General features: G+C 43.8%; 1 protein-coding gene across 1 annotated transcript in view; it reads left to right on the top strand.

Annotated features, from left to right (window-relative positions):
* Positions 1-4888: 4888 nt before the first annotated feature.
* The window catches only part of LOC136611645 (sodium-coupled monocarboxylate transporter 1-like), a 42816-nt gene continuing 25639 nt past the window's right edge, over positions 4889-22065 (top strand). The window contains exons 1-4 of the mRNA XM_066591397.1: positions 4889-5309; positions 11125-11190; positions 14835-14886; positions 17240-17307. Coding sequence (XP_066447494.1) covers positions 4959-5309; positions 11125-11190; positions 14835-14886; positions 17240-17307 — 537 coding nt within the window. The 5' untranslated portion in view covers positions 4889-4958. The remainder of the gene's footprint in view (positions 5310-11124; positions 11191-14834; positions 14887-17239; positions 17308-22065) is intronic.

Below are 22065 nucleotides of genomic sequence, written 5' to 3'. Positions count from 1 at the left end.
AGTGTAAAAAAAGTAATTAAAAAAAAGTGTAAAAAAGTTAAAAAAAAAGTTTAAAAAGTAAGAAAAGAAGTTTAAAACGCTTACATTTCATCTCCCCTCTACAAAACTTAGCCAAGAGCCTGGAAATTTCACGGGGGGCCGCGGTGAGCGGTTCCTGATCACATGTTCGCCGTCATCCAATGGATAATGGCGATCACGTAAAAGTAAAAAAAAAAGTTAGTTTCATCTCCCCTCACCGATGTGATCGGTGAGAGGAGATGAAACTTTTTACCGGAGGCCTCCGTATTTGCACCCCGACGCGATCCTCATCTGTAAACTTACCTGGATTCTGCTCATGTGACCACCGGCAAAATACCGAACACATGCACAGGAGTCGCTGAGAGCCTGGAGCAGTGACGGGTGGCCTCGTTGAGCGGTCGCCGGTCACGTAATTAAAAAAGTAGCGATCTAACATAGGTCGGTTTCACATGACCGGATAGGAATTACGGATTCCGCATGCTTCTGATCTGCGGTAATACGCAGATCAATCGCATTGGATTACACAATTCCGCTCACATTAGTGGGTCGGAATTGTGTAATCCACTTGCAGAAAAGAGAACGCAGCAGGTTCTATTTTACCGCAGCTATCCGCAGCATAGAGCCTATTGTGCTCCATGGTCGTGAATAAACCCGCTGCCCATACGCAACTACGTTGTATACGGGCTGCGGGTACCCGCGTCATCGCTAAGCGACGGTGCAGGAAATACAAACAAAAAAAAATATACTGTGCATGACCGCCTGTGTGAGTAGGCAGTTATGTGCAGTACATTACGCAGCCGTACGCAGGGTCACGGCCGGCTCACAGCTAATAATTAGGGAATGCCAAAAAATGAGGATGGCGGGGGGAGGGGGATTATTTTTAGGAAGTCAATTTTTTTTCCATATAAGTGGGCAATGGGGCCTGGAATTTATTCAGTTCTGCCCTGAAATCCAGCGGGCATTCCTTCATTATGGGCCTAGCCATGTGTCCTGTAAGTAGATTAGGGCCACAATGGGTATGTTTCTGAACACAGGACAAACAGGGGTATCCATTTTGGGGTGAACATCTTCATTCCTATGTGCGTTGTACAGAAAAACCTGTTTTTAAATTGACACAATTGCAAAAAAATGAAAATCATAATTTTTTCCTTCTGCTTGGCTTAGATTCATTCAAAAACTGTGAAGTCAAAAAAGTCATCGTACCCCTAGATAAATTCGTTAAGGAGTCTACTTTTCAAAATGGGGTCACTTGTGGGCGTTCTCCATCGTTTTGGTCACTCAATGGCTCTACAAATGTGCAATAGGGCCTAAATCTCCTTCAAGCAAAATTTCTGTTCCGAAAGACACCAGTTGCTCCTTTCATTTTGGGCCCCATTGTGCATCCAGACATAAGATTAGGCCACAATGGGTATGCTTCTGAGCACAGGACAAACAGGGGTACCCATTTTTGGGTGCAAGTCTTCATTCATATATGTGCTGTACAAAAAAACTGCTTTTAAAATGACAGAAATACCAAAAAAATGAAAATCGTAATGTTTTTCCTTCGGCTTGGCTTAGATTTATTCAAAAACTGTGAAGTCAAAAAAGTCATCGTACCCCTAGATAAATTACTTAAGGGGTCTACTTTTCAAAATGGGGTCACTTGTGGGGGTTCTCCATCGTTTTGGTCACTCAATGGCTCTACAAGTCAGCAATAGGGCCTAAATCTCCTTCAAGCAAAATCTCTGTTCCGAAAGCCACCGGTTGCTCCTTTCATTTTGGGCCCAATTGTGCATACAGACGTAATACTAGGGCCACAATGGGTATGTTTCTGAGCACAGGACAAACAGGGGTATCCATTCTGGGGTGCAAATCCTCATTTTCATGTGTACTATAGAAAAAAGTCCTGTCTTTAAAATGACATATTTGCAAAAATATGAAATGTTAGTTTTTCTCCTCTAAATTGCACTGACTCCTAAAAAAAACTGTGGGGTTAAAATACTCATGACACCCCTCAGTGAATACGTTAAGGGGTGCAGTTTTTAAAATGGGGTCACTTGTGGGGGTATCTATCATTTTGACTCCTATGAGCCTTTCCAATCTTGGCTTGGTGTAGGAAAACAAAGCGTTCCTCAAAATGCTGAAAAGTAATGTTAAATTTGTACGTCTCCTAAATGGTTAAAAAAAAACGAAAGTTTTTCCAATGTGCGCCCAAAATAAAGTAAATGGATGGAAATATATATCTTAGCAAAAATTTCTATATTATGTTTGCACATATTTAAGATATTGCAATTGGAAATGTAAAAAAATGACGATTTTTTCAAAATTCTCCCAATTTTGGCGCTTTTAATAAATAAACACAAATTCTATCGGTCTTTTTTTCCCGCCTAAATGAAGTACAACATGTGGCGAAAAAACAATGTCAGAATCGCTTGGATATGCAAAACCTTTCTGGTGTTTTTCCATGTTAAAGTGACACATGTCAGATTTGCTAAATTTGGCCTGGTCATTAAGGCGCAAATAGGCTTGGTCACTAAGGGGTTAAAGGAGCTTGTGCAATCCCACACTCCAGTGTCCGCAGCTGTGAACAGGAGCAAACATCTTACCAAAGCATAACTTCAGTTCTGCTACAGTTTTAGGACTTGCCAACCTGAACATGTGACCTGAAGGTCCTTGAGTAGTAACAAAGAACATTGCAATGATATACAGCATCAATACAGTGCTATGTATAGTATAATGTTTCTCTGTACTAGAGCAATTGTATTCCATTAGGGAATACTAACACTAAGTTCAGACACATTTCTTGCAAACGTGTGGTATACAGTTTGGGGTGATTCATGTGAACCCCTCTTACATCTCCCTCTGGCCTAATGAGTTGTGTCTTCACTACTTTCTACTAAGCAGGCTTGCCCGACCCCAGGGTAGCGTCTGCATTCGTCAGAACGCTGAGCACAGCCAAACAATGGGGCCCCCACAATGTACCTGCCTTATATTCATGGATGGATAGGTGGGAAAGCGTCATGTATTAGGACAATTATAAGATGTCCTACATTTGTGATTTGAATGGGTTCTATAGCATGCAATGAATGACCCGCTGAACTCCTGATTAGATTGTATATCATCACCACATGTGAACTAATATTTCTATCTGAGAGGGATTACCTATCTAGCTCAACAATTTGTTTTATGAAAAGTAGTCGATGAGTCAATCAGGTAATCCATCTTGACTCATCAGTGAAAGAGACACTCTGTACAATGCAAACTTCCTTTTTGAGTCCTGACAGTAATGTACTTCATGTAACATGTTTTATATTTTAATGGTTTTTATTAAAGAAATACATCTAGAGATCTGAATGTTACATACCATGTAGCTAGATTCTGTCCAGGCTGTAGTAATAAAGAGTATGGCAATAGATAAAGCCATATCTTGTCAGTCTGTAGAATGTGAGTTCCCTAGATCTTCCTCTCATCAAAGAATATAAGAAAGATTTACTTAAAAGGCAGACACTGAGGTCAAGGATTGGCTGCAGCGGTCATAGGCTGTCTAGCATGTGATTGAGCAGGACACTAACACGGTACCAGATCTTTGTGAGCAGGACAGGAATGGAGCAGTATATAGTTGTTTTTTAATGACCTTCTCCCGCTTAGTCTTGTCATTCGGGGGTGGTGGGGGGTGTTGGTGCTGGCCTAGCTCCCCTGAGACATGGGCCCCATAGCAGCCCTGATTCCCATCCAAATGAATATTCAACAAACCAGGATCTGAAAAAGACACCATTCAAAACGTGAGCTATGAAATCATCCCACTTCATGCGGAACGTTGTAAATAGAGATGAGCGAGCATACTCGGTAAGGTGATTTACTCAAGAGAGCATCACCTTTTTTGAGTAACTGCGGGGGCCGCAGGGGCCGGCACGGGGAGGCGGGGCGGAGAGTGAGAGAGATCTTTCTCTCTCTCCCTCCCGATCCTCTCCGCAACCCTCTGCTCACCCCTGCGCCCCCCTCCCCCCCGAATCTTCAGGGACGAGCCAGCAGGTACTCGAAAAAGGCGATGCTCTCTCTAGAGTAAATCGCCTTACCGAGTATGCTCGCTCATCTCTAGTTGTAAAAACAACTCCCCTCACCCAAAAAAGTTGTGAAATTGCTCTTTTTTTCTATTTCTTCCCCAAAAAGAAACAATAAAAGTTTTATAATACATATGTGTATGCTAAAATGGTGCCAGTAAAAAATACAACTCAACTTTGAAACGAGCCTTCGCATGGTTTCATTGAATGAAACATAAAAATGTCAAGGTGCGGACGAAAAAACGAAAACAATCATTATGAAAGTCCAAACAATCTGTAAGGGTTTGAAAGGATGAGATTTTTGTGTTTAAAGAGCACATTAGAAGAGTGTAAAACTTTTTATTTGGGATGATTTCATACACAGGTACTTGTGGCAGTTTTTGATACAGATTTTATTAGCCAAAGCCGGTAGTGGATCCAGAAGGAAGCAGAGCAGAAGTATAAAGGCAGGTCCACATGGGGTGGAGTAACTTTTACTTACTTAGTACTATTAAATCCCTATAATCAGTGATCCGATCCCTATTTTTCAGGACCCTTTGTGTCAATCATTTTCTAAACTTTTTTTTCTACATCTCTTAAAAATCACTGAGTGCTATATGAATCCGAATGAATGTATGCAATTCTATTGCGCATGAATTGTGCAAGAGGATGAGTTTATTTTAACTAATGCAAATGATTTTTAATTGACTTCACAGTCATTACATTTGATTTGTCCCACCCCATTCTATATATCGTAATACTTATTTAGCCCAACTTGCCTCTGGCTATTGCGTCAAAGTTGGCACCAGCAGAGTTGTAACCCAGCCTACTGAGTCTTTTGTAATGCATAAACCTGTTCTTCAGTACACCTTAGACACACTGATTTAACACATAGTAGTAAGCAGTCTATGTGAAGAAAGCATGGCTACTTCTACAGAAATTGGCCGCTTCTCACCTTGGGATTACGTTGTGTTTGCTGCAGTTTTGTTGATTTCAGCAGTTATTGGGATCTATTATGCCTTTGCAGGAAGAGGAAAGACTACATCACAAGAATTTCTGACAGGAGCGAAAAGTATGACAGCGCTGCCAGTGGCTCTTTCCCTCACTGCCAGCTTCATGTCTGCAGTGACCATCCTTGGAACGCCAGCTGACGTATATCGCTATGGAGCAATGTACGGCATCTTTGCTATATCATACGCACTGGTAGTGATTATTTGTGCAGAAATCTTCCTCCCTGTGTTTTACAGGCTAAATATTGCTAGCACATATGAGGTATGTCAAACCGGGATCATTTTACATTGTGTAACAGTATACGTATAGCGCCATGAAATATGCCAAAAAGTTAATGCCTGAAACTGAACTGCAAAAACTTTTAAACGTACTATGTAAAAACATTTTCGTTTTTAGCGCACATTTTGATCATATGTTTATGTTTGCTCTTTGCTTTCAGCCACTTTAAGGTAAGATGCAACTACATGTATTTCATTTTGAATGTGCTATCTGGCTTCCTTTGCACTGGATCATTTTATAGTTTATAGTAATTATCATGAACATCAATCAAACATTACTAAATGTGAATGTGCAATCATAATGGAGTATTAGGCCAACTTCACACTGGCGGATTTGCACATGCAAACTTTGCATGTACAGTACGAAGAGGCTAGAACCAATTTATTTCAATAGGTTCATTAACATTTCTGTATTTTGTGTGTGCATTACGTTTTCAAAAAAAAAAAATAGAATATGCTCTATCTATCTTTTTGTGCATTTGCACATCAAAAGTCCTCATAGAAGTCAATGGGTGGTGCGCAAATGTGTGTGCAATACACAAGGATATGCATGAAACACTGCATAATTGCACTGGAAAGAGAACACATCTGGAACTAAATAGTCACTTCAATCGGTGCATTTGTTTGCCGCGTGAAGATTAAGGCTGGGTTCACACAGGGCGGATTTGGCCGCGGCAAATCCGCCCACGGCGGCTAATCTCGGGATGAGCCAGCCATGTGGACGAGATTTCTCAGAAACCTCGTCCACACGGGACGGCCAATCTGCTGCGGTAAATCCGGCTGAAACCGCGGCTGCGGCCGCCGCGGTTTCAGAAGATGCAGCATGTCTATTTACTTTTTTTTGTTTGCTTATTTTCGTCGCGGCCGTGCTCTCCTCTATGGGAGCGCCGACCGCAACGGAAAAGCAAGCGGCCGGGCCGCTTCAAAGCTGCCGCGGCTTAAACCGCGGCGGTTCTCCCGGCGGAAATCTCGCGGTTTTTGCCAAACCGCGAGATTTCCGACGGGAGTCCGCCCTGTGTGAACCCAGCCTAATTGTTAATTCCACAAAAATGCAATTGGGCTTGCGCTCGTGTGAAGATGGCCTTAGAAGGCAGGCTGACATCACTGAAAATGAAGCATACAGGTGATAATGGTAAAAATGAGAACATATTTAAAAATTAATGGGGGACAACATGTGAAACAAATTAGTAGACATATGTGCCCTGTATGGATGGTACAATCCATTATTTTAGACCTATTGATATAAAACTAGATTCAAATTGAGCCTGGGACATCCGCATGGGTAGAAGCTCCTTATGGTTCTCCTGCAGGAACTTTCCCAATTTGTGTACAGCACTGTAGAATATATTGGCAGTATATAAGAAGCAGTAAGTAAATCTATCAATTCATTGATAAATAAGAAAATGGAATTTCGGTATAGTTGCACTGAGCTGAATAGTCTAATACAAAGTTAAGCAACACTGGATAGGATTTGGTATGGTGCCAGCCCAATTAAACTTGATCCACAGAAGACGCATGAGCAGCAATCCAATTCAAATAATCTTTTACTGACATCCCTGCTACGTTTTATCTCATATTGAGCTTTTCTGAAGATCAAGAAGAGCTCAGTATGAGCTGGAACGTTGCATGTCTATCAATGAAAGGATCTTTGAATTGGAGTGCTGCTCATGTGTCTTCTTCAATATAAGCTTAATGATATCATGAAGGTATGGTTCATGGGAGGCTAAGAAAAGGTTCAGTCTAGAAAAGTATTGAGTTGACTAATAGCAAGAGGTCTATTAGGAAAGAAATAGGGACATTTCCACCCAAGAGACATTACCACATACTGTAATGTAGGTCAGTCAGTTGACTTTAGTTTTTTGTTCTGTACTTTAAGTTTTGTACGTTAATATCAAGAATCTAACTAATTAAGAATGTTGTATAGGCTTTACCACCTCATACGTTAAAGGCTTGTGTCTGATCTTACACATTTAGGTAAGGAATCTCCAGAATAACTTTATATATCTTAGCAACCACTTAATAATTTAATGATTAGATATAAATATTGGAGATGCCTTCACAAGCGATGATGCAGCATAATAGAATAATAATTACCTCTATTATATAGCGCATACATATTCAGCAGCACTTTACATCACGTGATATGTTCTGTCCCCATTGGGGCTCACAATTTTTAAATTCTCCTATTAGCATGTTTTTGTATTAGATTATCAGAATTAGCCCAATGCCTATGGTCGGATTTTTACTGCGGATTCTGGAGCCGGCGTCCACTTCCGTATTACGCAGCAATAACCCTCCATAGTATGCAATGCAAAAAAGATTAGCTATGTACACAAGCAGAAACCAATTGTGGTTTCTGCTCACAGATGAAAAATCGCAGCATGCTCCCTTTTTCCAGCAATTCCCACATAGATGGCTTCCATTGAAGTCAATGGAAGCCGTCCGATCAGCGACCAGTCCACAATTGACACTGTGGATGGACCATGAAAAAAAACTCTGTACTGTGCATATCCAACAGCGAGCGAGATGAGTGAGCGTACTCGCTAAGGCAAACTACTCGAGCGAGTAGTGCCTTATGCAAGTACCTGCCCGCTCGTCTCAAAAGATTTGGGTGCTGGCGGGGGGCGGAGAGCGGTGGGGGAGAGCGGGGAGGAACGGAGGAGAGATCTCTCTCTCACTCTCTCCCCCGCCGGCACCAGAATCTTTTGAGACGAGCGGGCAGGCACTCGCATAAGGCACTACTTGCTTGAGTAGTTTGCCTTAGCGAGTACGCTAGCTCATCTCTAATCATGAATACTTGCAGTATATTCTTCTGTGCAATCACCTAAAAAGTCTTTTTCAGGTTTTTTTCTCACTGAAAAAGTTTTTTTTTAAGTAAAAGCTACAGTAAGCAATAAAACGTTCTAATGTCATTATTTAGGAGAAAATGACTGTAACTCATTAACTGCACTAATCTTTAGAGTTTTGTTTTGGTGCCCAAAGTACTACTTTACTTTTACTTAAATGTAGATGCTGTCAACTGTGGAAATGTACAATGTATACATTGATCTTGTGTAACCCTGACAGTAACACTGCTGCAACCTCAGTGGCAGGAATAGAACACCCTGGTTGTTTATTCAGGCTAATCCCAGACGCACCACAGGATCACTGCAATTTAAAGATGTGTCAACATCACATTCCAGTAGGTGTCAAATATTTACTCTTGGTCTCATCTCTGAAGGATCTGATTATTCGGAACTTCTTCCTTCCTACTTTCCTTATAGATTGCAAAGCTATACATTTACAGTACAATAAACATCCTTCTAGTGAATCTGGGGATTACAGCAACATTCATTCATGTAAACCATTGACCAGGTGCGTGTCAAGTAACATGCAGTCTCTTAGCAAAACATGGAGTGGGACTTTACTCCATTGGGACTTATTCACATGAACGTTTTTACGCAGCTAATTTGTTGGTTTCGAATGTATTCGTTCAGATAGTTTTAGCTGCCTAAAAACGTTGTGCTGGGAAAGATATAACATCGGTGACTGAATATGGCAGCTGATTTTATATGAAGCCAGAAAATATGGGTCTTGCCCTATCTTTCAGCCGATATACGCTGGTGGCTCCCATAGACTCCTATGGGAGCTGCCCAAAAACGGAGTGGGAGGGAGTTTAGCAGAGGCCAGCGCTGCTAAAACAAGCCAGGTGCCTCTATTTTGGCATTATTTGTAAAGCAGCAAAAAAAAGTCTCACCTCGTCTTATCCACTTCAGCTTGCAGCATATATTTCACATGTAGGAGTATACTCACATACTTCATTAACCACTCAATCCGGTGGTATTTATACGTAAAGCAGAATCAAACAGGTGGGAACTTGAAGTGCCGTGAATAAAAACTCCTTTTATTGTAATCTGTGCATGTAAAAATCACAGGTCCAGAGGACTAGTTTCAGCTCCTCATGAGCCTTGATCACCTCAATGAGGAGCTGAAACTAGTCCTCTGGACCTGTGATTTTTACATGCACAGATTACAATAAAAGGAGTTTTTATTCACGGCACTTCAAGTTCCCACCTGTTTGATTTTGGCATTAGAAGTAATTCAGAGGATTTAAGCCAACCAGAGGAATTCCGGGCTGCGGCATATATATGCCACCCCCGGCCGTGTGACTAGACGAGAAAACAGTAATTTTAGCCCCAACTCGATCACAGCTCTTTCCCGTTCATGCGGTTTTCAGCCGCCAACATAAAAGCGCATCGCCCAAGTGAAACAGGCCTAAGAGAGTGAAACTTTTAGGATTACTGTATGTTTCCATTCCTCTGTATCTCTTCCTCATGTTCTTGGTATCCCAGTGTTGTGCATTCATTTCTTCATTCTCACCGTCATCCACCATTCCATAACCCATCAACTTCACCAAGAAATCTGAAGTAAATCCCATTTACGCATAACAATTGTCGAATGAAAGTGCACGATAATCAATATTTCTAAACGCGAGCCATTGTGCACTTTTTGTTCACTCTTAGTTTGCCGCTCAGTTTCAACCAGCATAAAAATCATTGCCAGTTCGCTCACTTCTTATTACGGTTAAACACTCCCAGCTTAGTGTTTCATATAGTAATGTGAAGCACTAAACGAGAAGTGAACAATACTCAACAATGATTTGCCTGTCTAAACATTTTGCACGAACGTGAACAATTATTGCCTAACTAACGGCGACGTCACTCGCTTGTGCCCTCGTTGAAAGAATCAACCCATGTAAAAGGGCCATTAAGTTAGTTCTTGAACTTCAAAGTAGCTGCTATTCCTAATACTCAGGTACCGTAGTTATGCTCATACGTGATGTACCAAAGATGTCAAATTGATTCACCAATCCATAAGATATTCTTGCACTCTTCAGTAGTCCACTGGAGGAGCTACCTGGCCCAGGGCAAAAATTTTTTTATTTTGCAATCTTTCTTACTGGTACTCTACTTGTCCAGTCTGCAGATAGAAGTCTTGTCTTCACAGTTGAAATAGAAACGTTTGTATCTTTTTCTGCATTAAGTAAGCTGTATTTGAAGATTTTGGGCTGTGAAGCGCCGATCACACAAACCTTTTGACTCTCAAAAACTTGTCATCTGATTTCTTAGTGGCCTTTGGTCTGCCAGTCCTTTTTCTGTCAGAGTTTTCTCCAGTTTTCGAGGGGCTTTTGATGGTATAGGAAACTACTGACTGGCATTTTGGCTTTCTTGGCAATTTCTCTGTAGGGCAGAGCTACAATTCTAAGGGTTATAATTGTCTGTCTGTCTTCTTTGGTTAATTGCCTTTTTCTTGCCATTATGATAGCAATGTGTTCTGTACTGAAAAGCAAAACTGGTGAAATCCTGCCCTAGAGAGCGTTTTAATGCAGTCTGTCCCAATACTGGTTATATAGAATCAGAGGGTTTGAAAGTAATCTGCAAAAATGGAGACTCCTGTAGGAATAGTTTGCATCCAATTTCAAACCATAATTTGCTTTGTGTGCTGCAGAGCTGCTGTTCTTGATGTGTTCCCTGAAAAAAGTCCTTTGGTTAAAATCATAAATTCAGACTATTGTTGTGTTTCAGATTAAAATTTAATAATATTTTTTACTGTTTTTAATTACTTTGAAACATTTCACATTATTTGCTGGACTTGAATTGTATTAATGTAAAAATTGAGGTGTTCTAAAACTTTTGACCTGTAGTCTAATGGCAACATTAATTCTAGTCAAATCATTACATAATTTTTTTTATCATAACAATTTTGAAATGTTCTCTTTAATACATGCAAGCAATTGACTAATAAAAATTTTCTTACAGTATTTAGAACTCCGATTTAACAGAGTCGTGCGGATACTTGGAACAGTCATTTTCATCATAGAGATGGTTAGTTATAAATTAAATTTTTCTATGTATAGTACGTAAGCAAGAACAACGCTTATTCTGTTTCTTAATATGGAACCAAATCTATTTTATTATAAGAGTAAGTATGGCACATATGAATTTATTGCATGCGCTATCACAGATGCAATACAGATGCTCTAATTTGACAATCTGTCATCATGTTCTTCCAACTCTATGGTTGTATGAAGGGAAGCAGAGAAATTGTAATTAATTTAATTAACTCTGCATAAGTAAAAAAAAAAAAAAGAGTATCATTCACTAAATTACCCCATTTAAACACAACGATTATCGCTCAAAAGTCGCTTAAAAGATATCTTTTGAGCGATAATCGTTCTGTGCATTTACATGGCAAGATGATCGCTCAAAATTCGCTCAAACAGCAGTTTAAGTGACAGTTTTGAGCATTCACTTTGCATAAATGTTTAAATGACAGCTCTCGCTGCATGCAGAAGACCAGCGGGAAAGCTGTCTTCTGCATACAGCTGTTGTCTACTCAGAGTGCTCAGCTGGTATCCAACTGAGCGCTCTGAACGGGTTATGCAGATGACAGGCAACCCCGCAATGATTTTCGGGGAAATGCTTTTAATTTCAGCTCTTCCCCAAAAATCATCCATAGTGTGTAAAAAATGTATACTCACTTCTCCGCCGCTGGCGGGGCTCAGGAGCGTGTAGCTGCATCTTCTCCCTGCATTGCGTTGAAGTTCTTTCATCAGGCGGAGGATTAAAAATTCCCACCTGCTGAAAAAGCTGTATTTGATTGGCTGAGCACTGTGCCTATCACAAGCAGTGCTCAGCCATTCAATAAATGACAGCTGAGCCCTACCTGTGATTGGTCACAGCACTCAGCCAATCACAAGCAGCGCTCGGGCCATTCATTAAATTCAATGAATGGCCGAGCACTGCCTGTGATTGGCTGAGTGCCAAGCCAATCAAATACAGCTGTTTCAGCAGGCGGGGATTTTAAATCCACGCCTGATAAAAGAACTTCAAAGCAGTGCTGCGAGAAGACCCAGCTACATGCGGCTGAGCCCAGGCAGCGGCAGAGAGGTAGGTATTAGGGATGAGCGAGTATACTCGCTAAGGCACTACTCGCTTGAGTAATGTGCCTTAGCCGAGTATCTCCCCGCTCGTCCCGAAAGATTCGGGTGCCACCGCGGGGCGGGGAGCTGCGGGGGAGAGCAGGGAGGAACGGAGGGGAGATCTCTCTCTCCCTCTCTCCCGCCCGCTCTGCCCCGATCCCCGCCGCAACTCACCTGTCAGCTGCGGCGGCCCCCGAATCTTTATGGACGAGCGGGGAGATACTCGGCTAAGGCACATTACTCGAGTGAGTAGTGCCTTAGCGAGTATACTCGCTCATCTCTAGTAAGTATATATTTTTTTAAATTTTTTTACACCAACTACAGATGATTTTCAGGGAAGGGATTTTATATATATATATATATATATATATATATATATATATATATAAAGCCCTTCCCCCAAAATCACTGTGGGGGTGTCGGCAATACTCCTCCTGTGTTCACGGAGCAAACAATGACACATTGCGATTGTTCCCTCAGGCAGTCAGTATGAACACAGTTTGTGCAGTGTAATGTGCATTTGCACCTCCCATAGACTACTAAGAGGACCTTTGCTGCGCTAATATGCAGAAAGATAGAGCAGGTCCCATTTTTTTCCACGCACGAGAAATGTGCGCACAAAAAATGGAAACCAGCGAATTTTGCAAATTGAATCGTTGCTTGCACAAAAATGTATGCAAATACGTCCATCTGAAGAAGCCCTAAGCTATACTCTTCTGGAGCTATCAGGATTATACGACGTGGCCCTATTTTATTATTAATTTTTTTCCTCTCTCCTCCCCACTTTCAAAAAAATCATAACTCTTAATTTTCTGCTGTCTCGGGGGCCTGTTTTTTGCGGGAAGAGTTGTATTTTTGAATAGTACTATTTAGAATGTACTTAAAAACTTTAAAAAATTTCTAAGTGGAGTGAAATGGAAAAAACACAATTCCAACATCTCAAGTTGGGGTCTTGTTTTTTACAGCATACACTCTTCAGCAAGGGTGACATGATAACTTTATTGCTTGGGTCAGTACGAGTACTACGAGACCACATTTATTTAGGTTTTTCTTTTCTGTACTACAGAAAAAAAATTAAATAACTTTAGAAAATATATATGTATTCTGTCACCATCTTCTGAATTTTTTTTACCTATCCGTCAATGAGGTTATTTGAGGGCATGTTTTTTTGCAAAATGACTTGTAGCTTCTACTGGTGCCATTTTAGGTGGGCTTCACACGGGTGATAAAATCGCGTGAGATTTGTGCATTTTGAGACGGACAAATATGAACCCCATTCATTTGAATGGGTTCATAGACTGCTGCCACCACTATATAAGTACCTTCTACCCCCAACTACAGTCTCCTCCATGGTTCTCTTGTAGATTGAGCATGCCTTCACACAAGCCTGTTTACAAAAACACGCGTCTTTTACAACCACTGTAATCCCTATGGTGTGTTCACATGTCTGTGTTTTACAGGCATGTACCTGCAAAGATAGGACATGCGTGCACCATAGGGAATGCACGCATTGCCTTCAATGGAGCTGCGACTGCTGCCGGCGGCTCCATTGAAGGCAATGGTCTGCCGCCATACCTTAATTGTTTTTCAGGTAAGAGCTTTAAATATAAGCCCTTTCCTGAAAAAAAAAGACAAACTAGTGTAAAAATAAATAAATATATATATATACTTACCGTTTTTTCAGCTGCTGGCTTAGTGCAGGGACCAATCAGAGGCAGCTCTCAGCTGTCATTCAATAGCTGAGAGCTGCCTCTGATTGCTGGCCTGGTCTCTTAAGTCTGAGAGACACAATATTCAGTGCAAACATACAAAAAATTGTCCCTGTTATCTATAAATACTGTATATTTTATCATTTCTGCATTGTACATAAAAAGACAGAAAGGTGATAGGTCCTTTCACCCCTAATCCTAAATTAAATGTCCACCCTTATCTCTTTATGTCCAAATTCCTAAGTAATTAATTTCTTTAACATATCTTTAGGCTTCATTCACACAGGCAGTAAACGCTGCAGAATTGCTTTGGAGATTTTGCAGCATTTACAGTACAAGCTATGCAGAAGAGATTTCAGAAATCTCCTTCAAATGGTGCTGCGATGAATCAGCAGCCTGTCTATTTCTGCTGCCGAATGTTGCTGCGGGATTCATCCCTTGAAATACAAAGGTTGAATTACACAGTTTCCCGCAAGTAAAAACAAGGCCAATTCCGCAGCATTTAAGTGTGGGTTTGGCCACTGCGGATTTCCTGCAGAGTTGCTGTGGGTTTTCCTTTGCAGTATGTCCTCAACAATTCTGCTCTGTAGGAAAGTACCCTCATAGAGGTAAAGGGTTTGGGGTTTTTTGGTTCTAAAATCCCCTGTATAGACATAGAGTTGAATAATAAAATTCCAATCTCCTTCAGTCATCACTAGTGAAACCATAAGAGATTACTGCCTAATCCAACTCAATCATAAAACTTTATGCAGTAAGCTTCTAAAGGAGACAACATTCCATCAGTTATATCGCAAGAAAATAAATCAAATGGCATAAACAATTGTGCTTTTTGTTTCAGATATTATATACAGGCATTGTAATATACGCACCGGCCCTGGCACTGAATCAAGGTTAGTATAATTATATCATAATCATATCATTTAAATCATATTGATAATTCTAGCAAAAATGCAACTAGTGCTGTCAGTATCAGTAGGGTCTTATGATATTACAGCAAATGATGGATGGCAAAAAAATAGAGGAATGAGACTATGATGTTAGAGACCCAATATACAGAGAGTAATACCAAGTTTTGAGATTCAAGAGGGCTAATATTTTAATAACAGCATGTAGGAGAATGTTTACCCAGCTCACTTTGCATCCTTAAACCAACTGGATCTGCCCAGGCTTACCTAGTGCTGACACCAGCATTGAGGGAAGGGGTGTAGCTGAAGGTTCACAGGCCCTGGTGCAAAAGTTCAGCTTGGGCCACCTCGCTCATCTTCTCTTTATGGCTTTATGTGTCCCTCACACAGTCATAATGCTCCCTTTGTGCCTCATAGTAATAGTGATAATACTCTGTTTGTGTCGCCATGCAGTGATAATTCTCCTTTATGCCCCCTAATAATCCCTCTTTGTGCCCCCACAAGGTGAAAGTGCCTATTTTAGACACTTAAGAGTAATACTACCTCTTTTATACACCCACAAATTAATAGTCCTCCCTTACCCCCAAAGTAATAATTTTTCCTCCAGTCTGCAGGAGGACATTTTTTCCATACACATTAGATCAAGTAATCTAATGATGACCTTCTGGTTATTTCACGTGTTTCTGCCTTTGGAAGGGGTCACAATTTGTATCAGAGGACCAAGTAGTAGAGAAGATAATGAGAATGAGAGGGAATTTCTGTAGGGTGTAGTAAGGACATACAGAACTAGTAAGATAGTAACATAATATGTTAGGCTGAATGAAGACAATGTCCATCCAGTTCAGCCTGCCCCCCCCCCCCCCCATCCCCCTTGTTGATCTAGAGGAAGACAAAAAAAACCAATGAAGCAGAAACCAATTAGCCCATTTGGAGGAAAAAATTCCCTCTTGACTCCAAGTTGCTGTCAGTGCAAAAGGTGGTACATTAAAAGTTTCCCCCACTGTTCCCTCGGTCTTCCCCTTTATGTGTTTCCCTGATGTACATCTCCAGCAGTGCCCTATCTGTTTAGTCAGCTCTCCTGTCGCCTTCTGTTACTCTTATCCTGTCAGCACTATTCACTGAAAAAGCCAAAAATGCAATACCTGATAGTCTGCACTGCAGACACGGTTGCCATAGGCACGATCGCCATAAGGCAGGCACAATCGCCACCGGCACAATTGCCGTAGGGCAGGCACAACCGCCATAAGCCCTAAAGGTATGCAATCATCGAGACAATGATGTGGAGGAGCAACTTGTTCATTGCAGGCTAATATGCAGTCACCCATTCAACCCAGCCCAAATTGGGGAGGAGCGACTGCATATAATGATAGCCTGCACATGTGAACGATACCAAAGATGCCAGCCACAGATGGATGGTGACCCACCATGCAGGATATCAACCCTCACTGATATAACAGTGGGTTGCCCTGTATCTCTAAAGTGGGCCACACTGGCTGACATCTTGGGCTCCCCCAACAACCAGCAAACTGCATACAAATATACTAATGCATACTAATAAAATGCGGTGTTGGTACTGCATTTTGGCCAAAACTCATAGGCTGACGGGCCGCGTCGAGGCCACACTGTGTCCGTCAGTACCTACGCTAACTCACTATAAATTACATAAAGTGCCGGTGGCGATTGTGCCTGCCTTATGGCGATCGTGCCTATGGCAACCGTGTCTGCATTGCAGACTCAGGTATTGAATTTTTGGCTTTTTCATTGAATAATGTATTTGTTGTTTTTCTCACCTCTGTGATTTTATCCTGTCAGCACTGTTCAGGGGAGCAGTGACTGCAACAGGGGGGCAGCTCTTTCGCTGACAGGGGCAGCACACCAGTGTTGCTATGGGGATGGTGCTCTATGAGCGTAGGGTACCATGACAGCCTATGCCATGGCAAAACAGATGGAGGAAAGCTTCCTCTGATGTGCATGGGAGGGGGGAAGTTGCAGACCTGCACTCAGGGGAGCGCTGAGAAACAACCAAAGGACATGTGGGGAGGCGGAGTCCATAGATAAAAAGAACAAGCTCCTCTTCTCTGGCACTTAAGAGCATGTGCTCTGAAAAAAGGATATAGTGAGGAGGAGTCAAAGCCAGGATACACATGTTGTACAGCGTCAGGCAGAAGGTGGCCCAATCAGTGGGATTATGGTGGACTCCTTAGTTTAGTGGCCTGATCAAAACTGTGACTCCTATGCCACTGCTTGAGGGCTATACAATCAGGTAAACAGCTGTGCTCTCTAATTAATATGACAGCCCACATGGGCGACTAACCTGCATTTTGTTTTGTCTTTTCAGTTTCAGGATTTAATCTTTGGGGAGCAATGATTGCCACTGGATTAGTGTGTACTTTCTACTGTTCACTGGTAAGACATTATTATTTATTGTAATTATCACCATTATGCATTGAGCTTCGGAGTGGTAAATGCAGCATTATTAGATTATATAGTCTAGTATGTAATTTCCACAAAATATTGTCATACATAATACTTTGTAAGGCCCTTATAGGTCTTAGGTTAGAGTGTGTGACCCAGATCTCCCTCCAGGATGGCATAAACAATGACATGAGTAAACCACTATAGATGTTTGTTCTTCTAAGAAGCAACAGGCATGGTGGTTATAGTATCTCAATACTTGAACAAGTGGTTACCGACAGCAATAGCATTAATACTCTAGTACACAGTCCCTTACTTGCACTCTGGTGCAGTTTTACCTTTGTGCACAGTCTCTGTCACTATTCCTACCTGCAACCCACTATAAATGATAGACGATGAGCTGACCACTCATCGTTCAGTGTAAATAGCGGCCATTCAGTACTGAACAGCTGCTATGTTAAGTCAATGGAAAGGGGCGGGGGAGAGCGAGGAGAGAAATCTCCTGCAGTCTCCCCGCCCCCCTGCTGGCCGCTCTGTGAGTGGGCCGGCACTACTAGCATGGGAGCGAGTGTATACGGGGACGATTGTCGGGCATCATTTGCCCGACATTTGTCCAGTTTAAATGGACCTTAAGAAATTGTGTAGTTTATATCTCTCTGCTGAGTGTACACACCCAAAGCTGTGGAAGCTGTTATGCTGTAAAAACCCTGTGTGCGAGTAAAAACTTAGACTTGTGTTACTTATGTGGTGAGGCTGGAGGGAGTAGCCCTCCAGTCGCAGTTAAAACTTTGTTTTGTAAAGTTAGGGTTATTCACTAGAGATGAGCGAGCACCAAAATGCTCGGGTGCTCGTTACTCGAGACGAATTTTTCGCGATGCTCGAGGGTTCGTTTCGAGTAACGAACCCCATTGAAGTCAATGGGCGACCCGAGCATTTTTGTATATTGCCGATGCTCGCTAAGGTTTCCATTTGTGAAAATCTGGGCAATTCAAGAAAGTGATGGGAACGACACAGAAACGGATAGGGCAGGCGAGGGGCTACATGTTGGGCTGCATCTCAAGTTCCCAGGTCCCACTATTAAGCCACAATAGCAGCAAGAGTGGGGCCCCCCCCAACAACTTTTACATCTGAAAAGCCCTCATTAGCAATGCATACCTTAGCTAAGCACCACACTACCTCCAACAAAGCACAATCACTGCCTGCATGACACTCCGCTGCCACTTCTCCTGGGTTACATGCTGCCAAATCCCCCCGCCCACGACCCAGTGTCCACAGCGCACACCAAACTGTCCCTGCCCAGCCTTCAGCTGCCCTCATGCCACGCCACCCTCATGTCTATTTATAAGTGCGTCTGCCACAGGAAAAGCAGGCACACACTGCAGAGGGTTGGCACGGCTAGGCAGCGACCCTCTTTAAAAGGGGCAGGGCGATAGCCCACAATGCTGTACAGAAGCAATGAGAAATCCAATCCTGTGCCACCTCCATCTGGAGCTGCACACGTGGGCATAGCAATGGGGAACCTATGTGCCACACACTATTCATTCTGTCAAGGTGTCTGCATGCCCCAGTCAGACCGCGTTTTTTAATATATAGTCACAGGCAGGTACAACTCCGCAATTGGAATTCCGTGTGCACCCACAGCATGGGTGGCTCCCTGGAACCCACCGGCGGTTCATAAAAATATCCCATTGCATTGCCCAACACAGCTGAGGTAGTAATGTCATGTTTAATGCAGGTGGGCTTCGGCCCACACTGCATGCCCCAGTCAGACTGGGGTTCTTTAGAAGTGGAAACAGATGCATTTACAACTCCCTGTGGACCCACAGCATGGGTGGGTGCCAGGAAGCCACCGGCGGTACATAAATATATCCCATTGCATTGCCCAACACAGCTGAGGTAGTATTGTCATGTTTAATGCAGGTGGGCTTCGGCCCACACTGCATGCCCCAGTCAGACTGGGGTTCTTTAGAAGTGGAAACAGATGCATTTACAACTCCCTGTGGACCCACAGCATGGGTGGCTCCCTGGAACCCACCAGCGGTACATAAATATATCCCATTGCATTGCCCATCACAGCTGATGTTATGTCAGCTGTAATGCAGGTGGGCCAAAAATGTATTGGATTACACTGTAGGCGAGGGCCCACAAAAATTGGTGTACCAACAGTACTAATGTACTTGAGAAAAATTGCCCATGCCCAACCGAGAGGGCAGGTGAAATCCATTAATGGCTTTGGTTAATGTGGCTTAATTGGTAACTAGGCCTGGAGGCAGCCCAGAAAAAATAAAAATTGGTTGAGGTGAAAGTTTCAACGCTTTAATGAGCATTGAAACGTATAAAAATTGTTTAGAAAAATTATATGACTGAGCCTTTTGGGCCTAAGAAAAATTGCACGTTCGGCATGATTACGTGAGGTTTCAGGAGGAGGAGCAGGAGGAGGAGGATGAATATTATACACAGATTGATGAAGCAAAAAGGTCCCCGTTTTGGATGGTGAGAGAGAACGATGCTTCCATCCGCGGGTGCAGCCTACGTATTGCTTAGGTATCGCTGCTGTCTGCTGGTGGAGAAGAGAAGTCTGGTGAAATCCAGGCTTTGTTCATCTTGATGAGTGTAAGCCTGTCGGCACTGTCGGTTGACAGGTGGGTACGCTTATCCGTGATGATTCCCCTAGCCACACTAAACACACTCTCTGACAAGACGCTAGCCGCAGGACAAGCAAGAACCTCCAGGGCATACAGCGCGAGTTCAGGCCACGTGTCCAGCTTCAACACCCAGTAGTTGTAGGGGGCAGAGGCGTCACAGAGGACGGTGCTGCAATTGGCTACGTACTCCCTCACCATCCTTTTACAGTGCTCCCGCCAACTCAGCCTTGACTGGGGAGCGGTGACACAGTCTTGCTGGGGAGCCATAAAGCTGTCAAAGGCCTTAGAGAGTGTTCCCCTGCCTGCGCTGTACATGCTGCCTGATCTCTGCGCCTCCCCTGCTACCTGGGCCGCGGAAATGCGCCTTCGGCCACTAGCGCTGTCGGATGGGAAGTTTACCATCAGTTTGTCCACCAGCGCCCAGTGGTATAGCATCATTCTCGAACCCCTTTCCTCTTCGGGAATGAGAGTGCAAAGGCTCTCCTTATACCGTGGATCGAGCAGTGTGTACACCCAGTAATCCGTAGTGGCCAGAATGCGTGTAACGCGAGGGTCACGAGAAAGGCATCCTAACATGAAGTCAGCCATGTGTGCCAGGGTACCTGTACGCAACACATGGCTGTCCTCACTCGGAAGATCACTTTCAGGATCCTCCTCCTCCTCCTCCTCCTCCTCTGGCCATACACGCTGAAAGGATGACAGGCAAGCTGCATCTGTACCCTCAGCAGTGGGCCAAGCTGTCTCTTCCCCCTCCTCCTCATGCTTCTCCCCCTCCTCCTCTGGCCATACACGCTGAAAGGATGACAGGCAAGCAGCATCTGTCCCCTCAGCAGTGGGCCAAGCTGTCTCTTCCCCCTCCTCCTCATGCTCCTCCCCCTCCTCCTCAACGCGCTGAGATATAGACATGAGGTTGCTCTGACTATCCAGCGACATACTGTCTTCCCCCGCCTCCGTTTCTGATTCCAAAGCGTCTGCCTTTATGCTTTGCAGGGAACTTCTCAAGAGGCATAGCAGAGGAATGGTGACGCTAATGATTGCAGCATCCCCGCTCACCATCTGGGTAGACTCCTCAAATTTTCCAAGGACCTGGCAGATGGCTGCCAACCAGGCCCACTCTTCTGTAAATAATTGAGGAGGCTGACTCCCACTGCGCCGCGCAAGTTGGAGTTGGTATTCCACTATAGCTCTATGCTGCTCATAGAGTCTGGCCAACATGTGGAGCGTAGAGTTCCACTGTGTGGGCACGTCGCACAGCAGTCGGTGCACTGGCAGATTAAACCGATGTTGCAGGGTCCGCAGGGTGGCAGCGTGCGTGTGGGATTTGCGGAAATGTGCGCAGAGCTGGCGCACCTTTCCGAGCAGGTATGACAAGTGGGGGTAGCTTTTCAGAAAGCGCTGAACCTGCAAATTAAAGACATGGGCCAGGCATGGCACGTGCGTGAGGCTGCCGAGCTGCAGAGCCGCCACCAGGTTACGGCCGATGTCACACACGACCATGCCCGGTTGGAGGCTCAGCGGCGCAAGCCAGCGGTCGGTCTGCTCTGTCAGACCCTGCAGCAGTTCGTGGGCCGTGTGGCTCTTCTCTCCTAAGCTGAGTAGTTTCAGCACGGCCTGCTGACGCTTGCCCACCGCTGTGCTGCCACGTCGCGTGACACCGACTGCTGGCGACGTGCTGCTGACACATCTTGATTGCGAGACAGAGGTTGCGTAGGAGGAGGAGGAGGGTGCTTTAGTGGAGGAAGCATACACCCCCGCAGATACCACCACCGAGCTGGGGCACGCAATTCGGGGGGTGGGTAGGACGTGAGCGGTCCCAGGCTCTGACTCTGTCCCAGCCTCCACTAAATTCACCCAATGTGCCGTCAGGGAGATATAGTGGCCCTGCCCGCCTGTGCTTGTCCACGTGTCTGTTGTTAAGTGGACCTTGGCAGTAACCGCGTTGGTGAGGGCGCGTACAATGTTGCGGGAGACGTGGTCGTGCAGGCCTGGGACGGCACATCGGGAAAAGTAGTGGCGACTGGGAACCGAGTAGCGCGGGGCCGCCGCCGCCATCATGCTTTTGAAAGCCTCCGTTTCCACAAGCCTATACGGCAGCATCTCTAGG

Source organism: Eleutherodactylus coqui, chromosome 2 (genome assembly GCF_035609145.1).
Source record: "Eleutherodactylus coqui strain aEleCoq1 chromosome 2, aEleCoq1.hap1, whole genome shotgun sequence".
Classification (NCBI taxonomy): Eukaryota; Metazoa; Chordata; class Amphibia; order Anura; family Eleutherodactylidae; genus Eleutherodactylus; species Eleutherodactylus coqui.
This window is presented reverse-complemented; position numbering and strand designations above follow the sequence as displayed.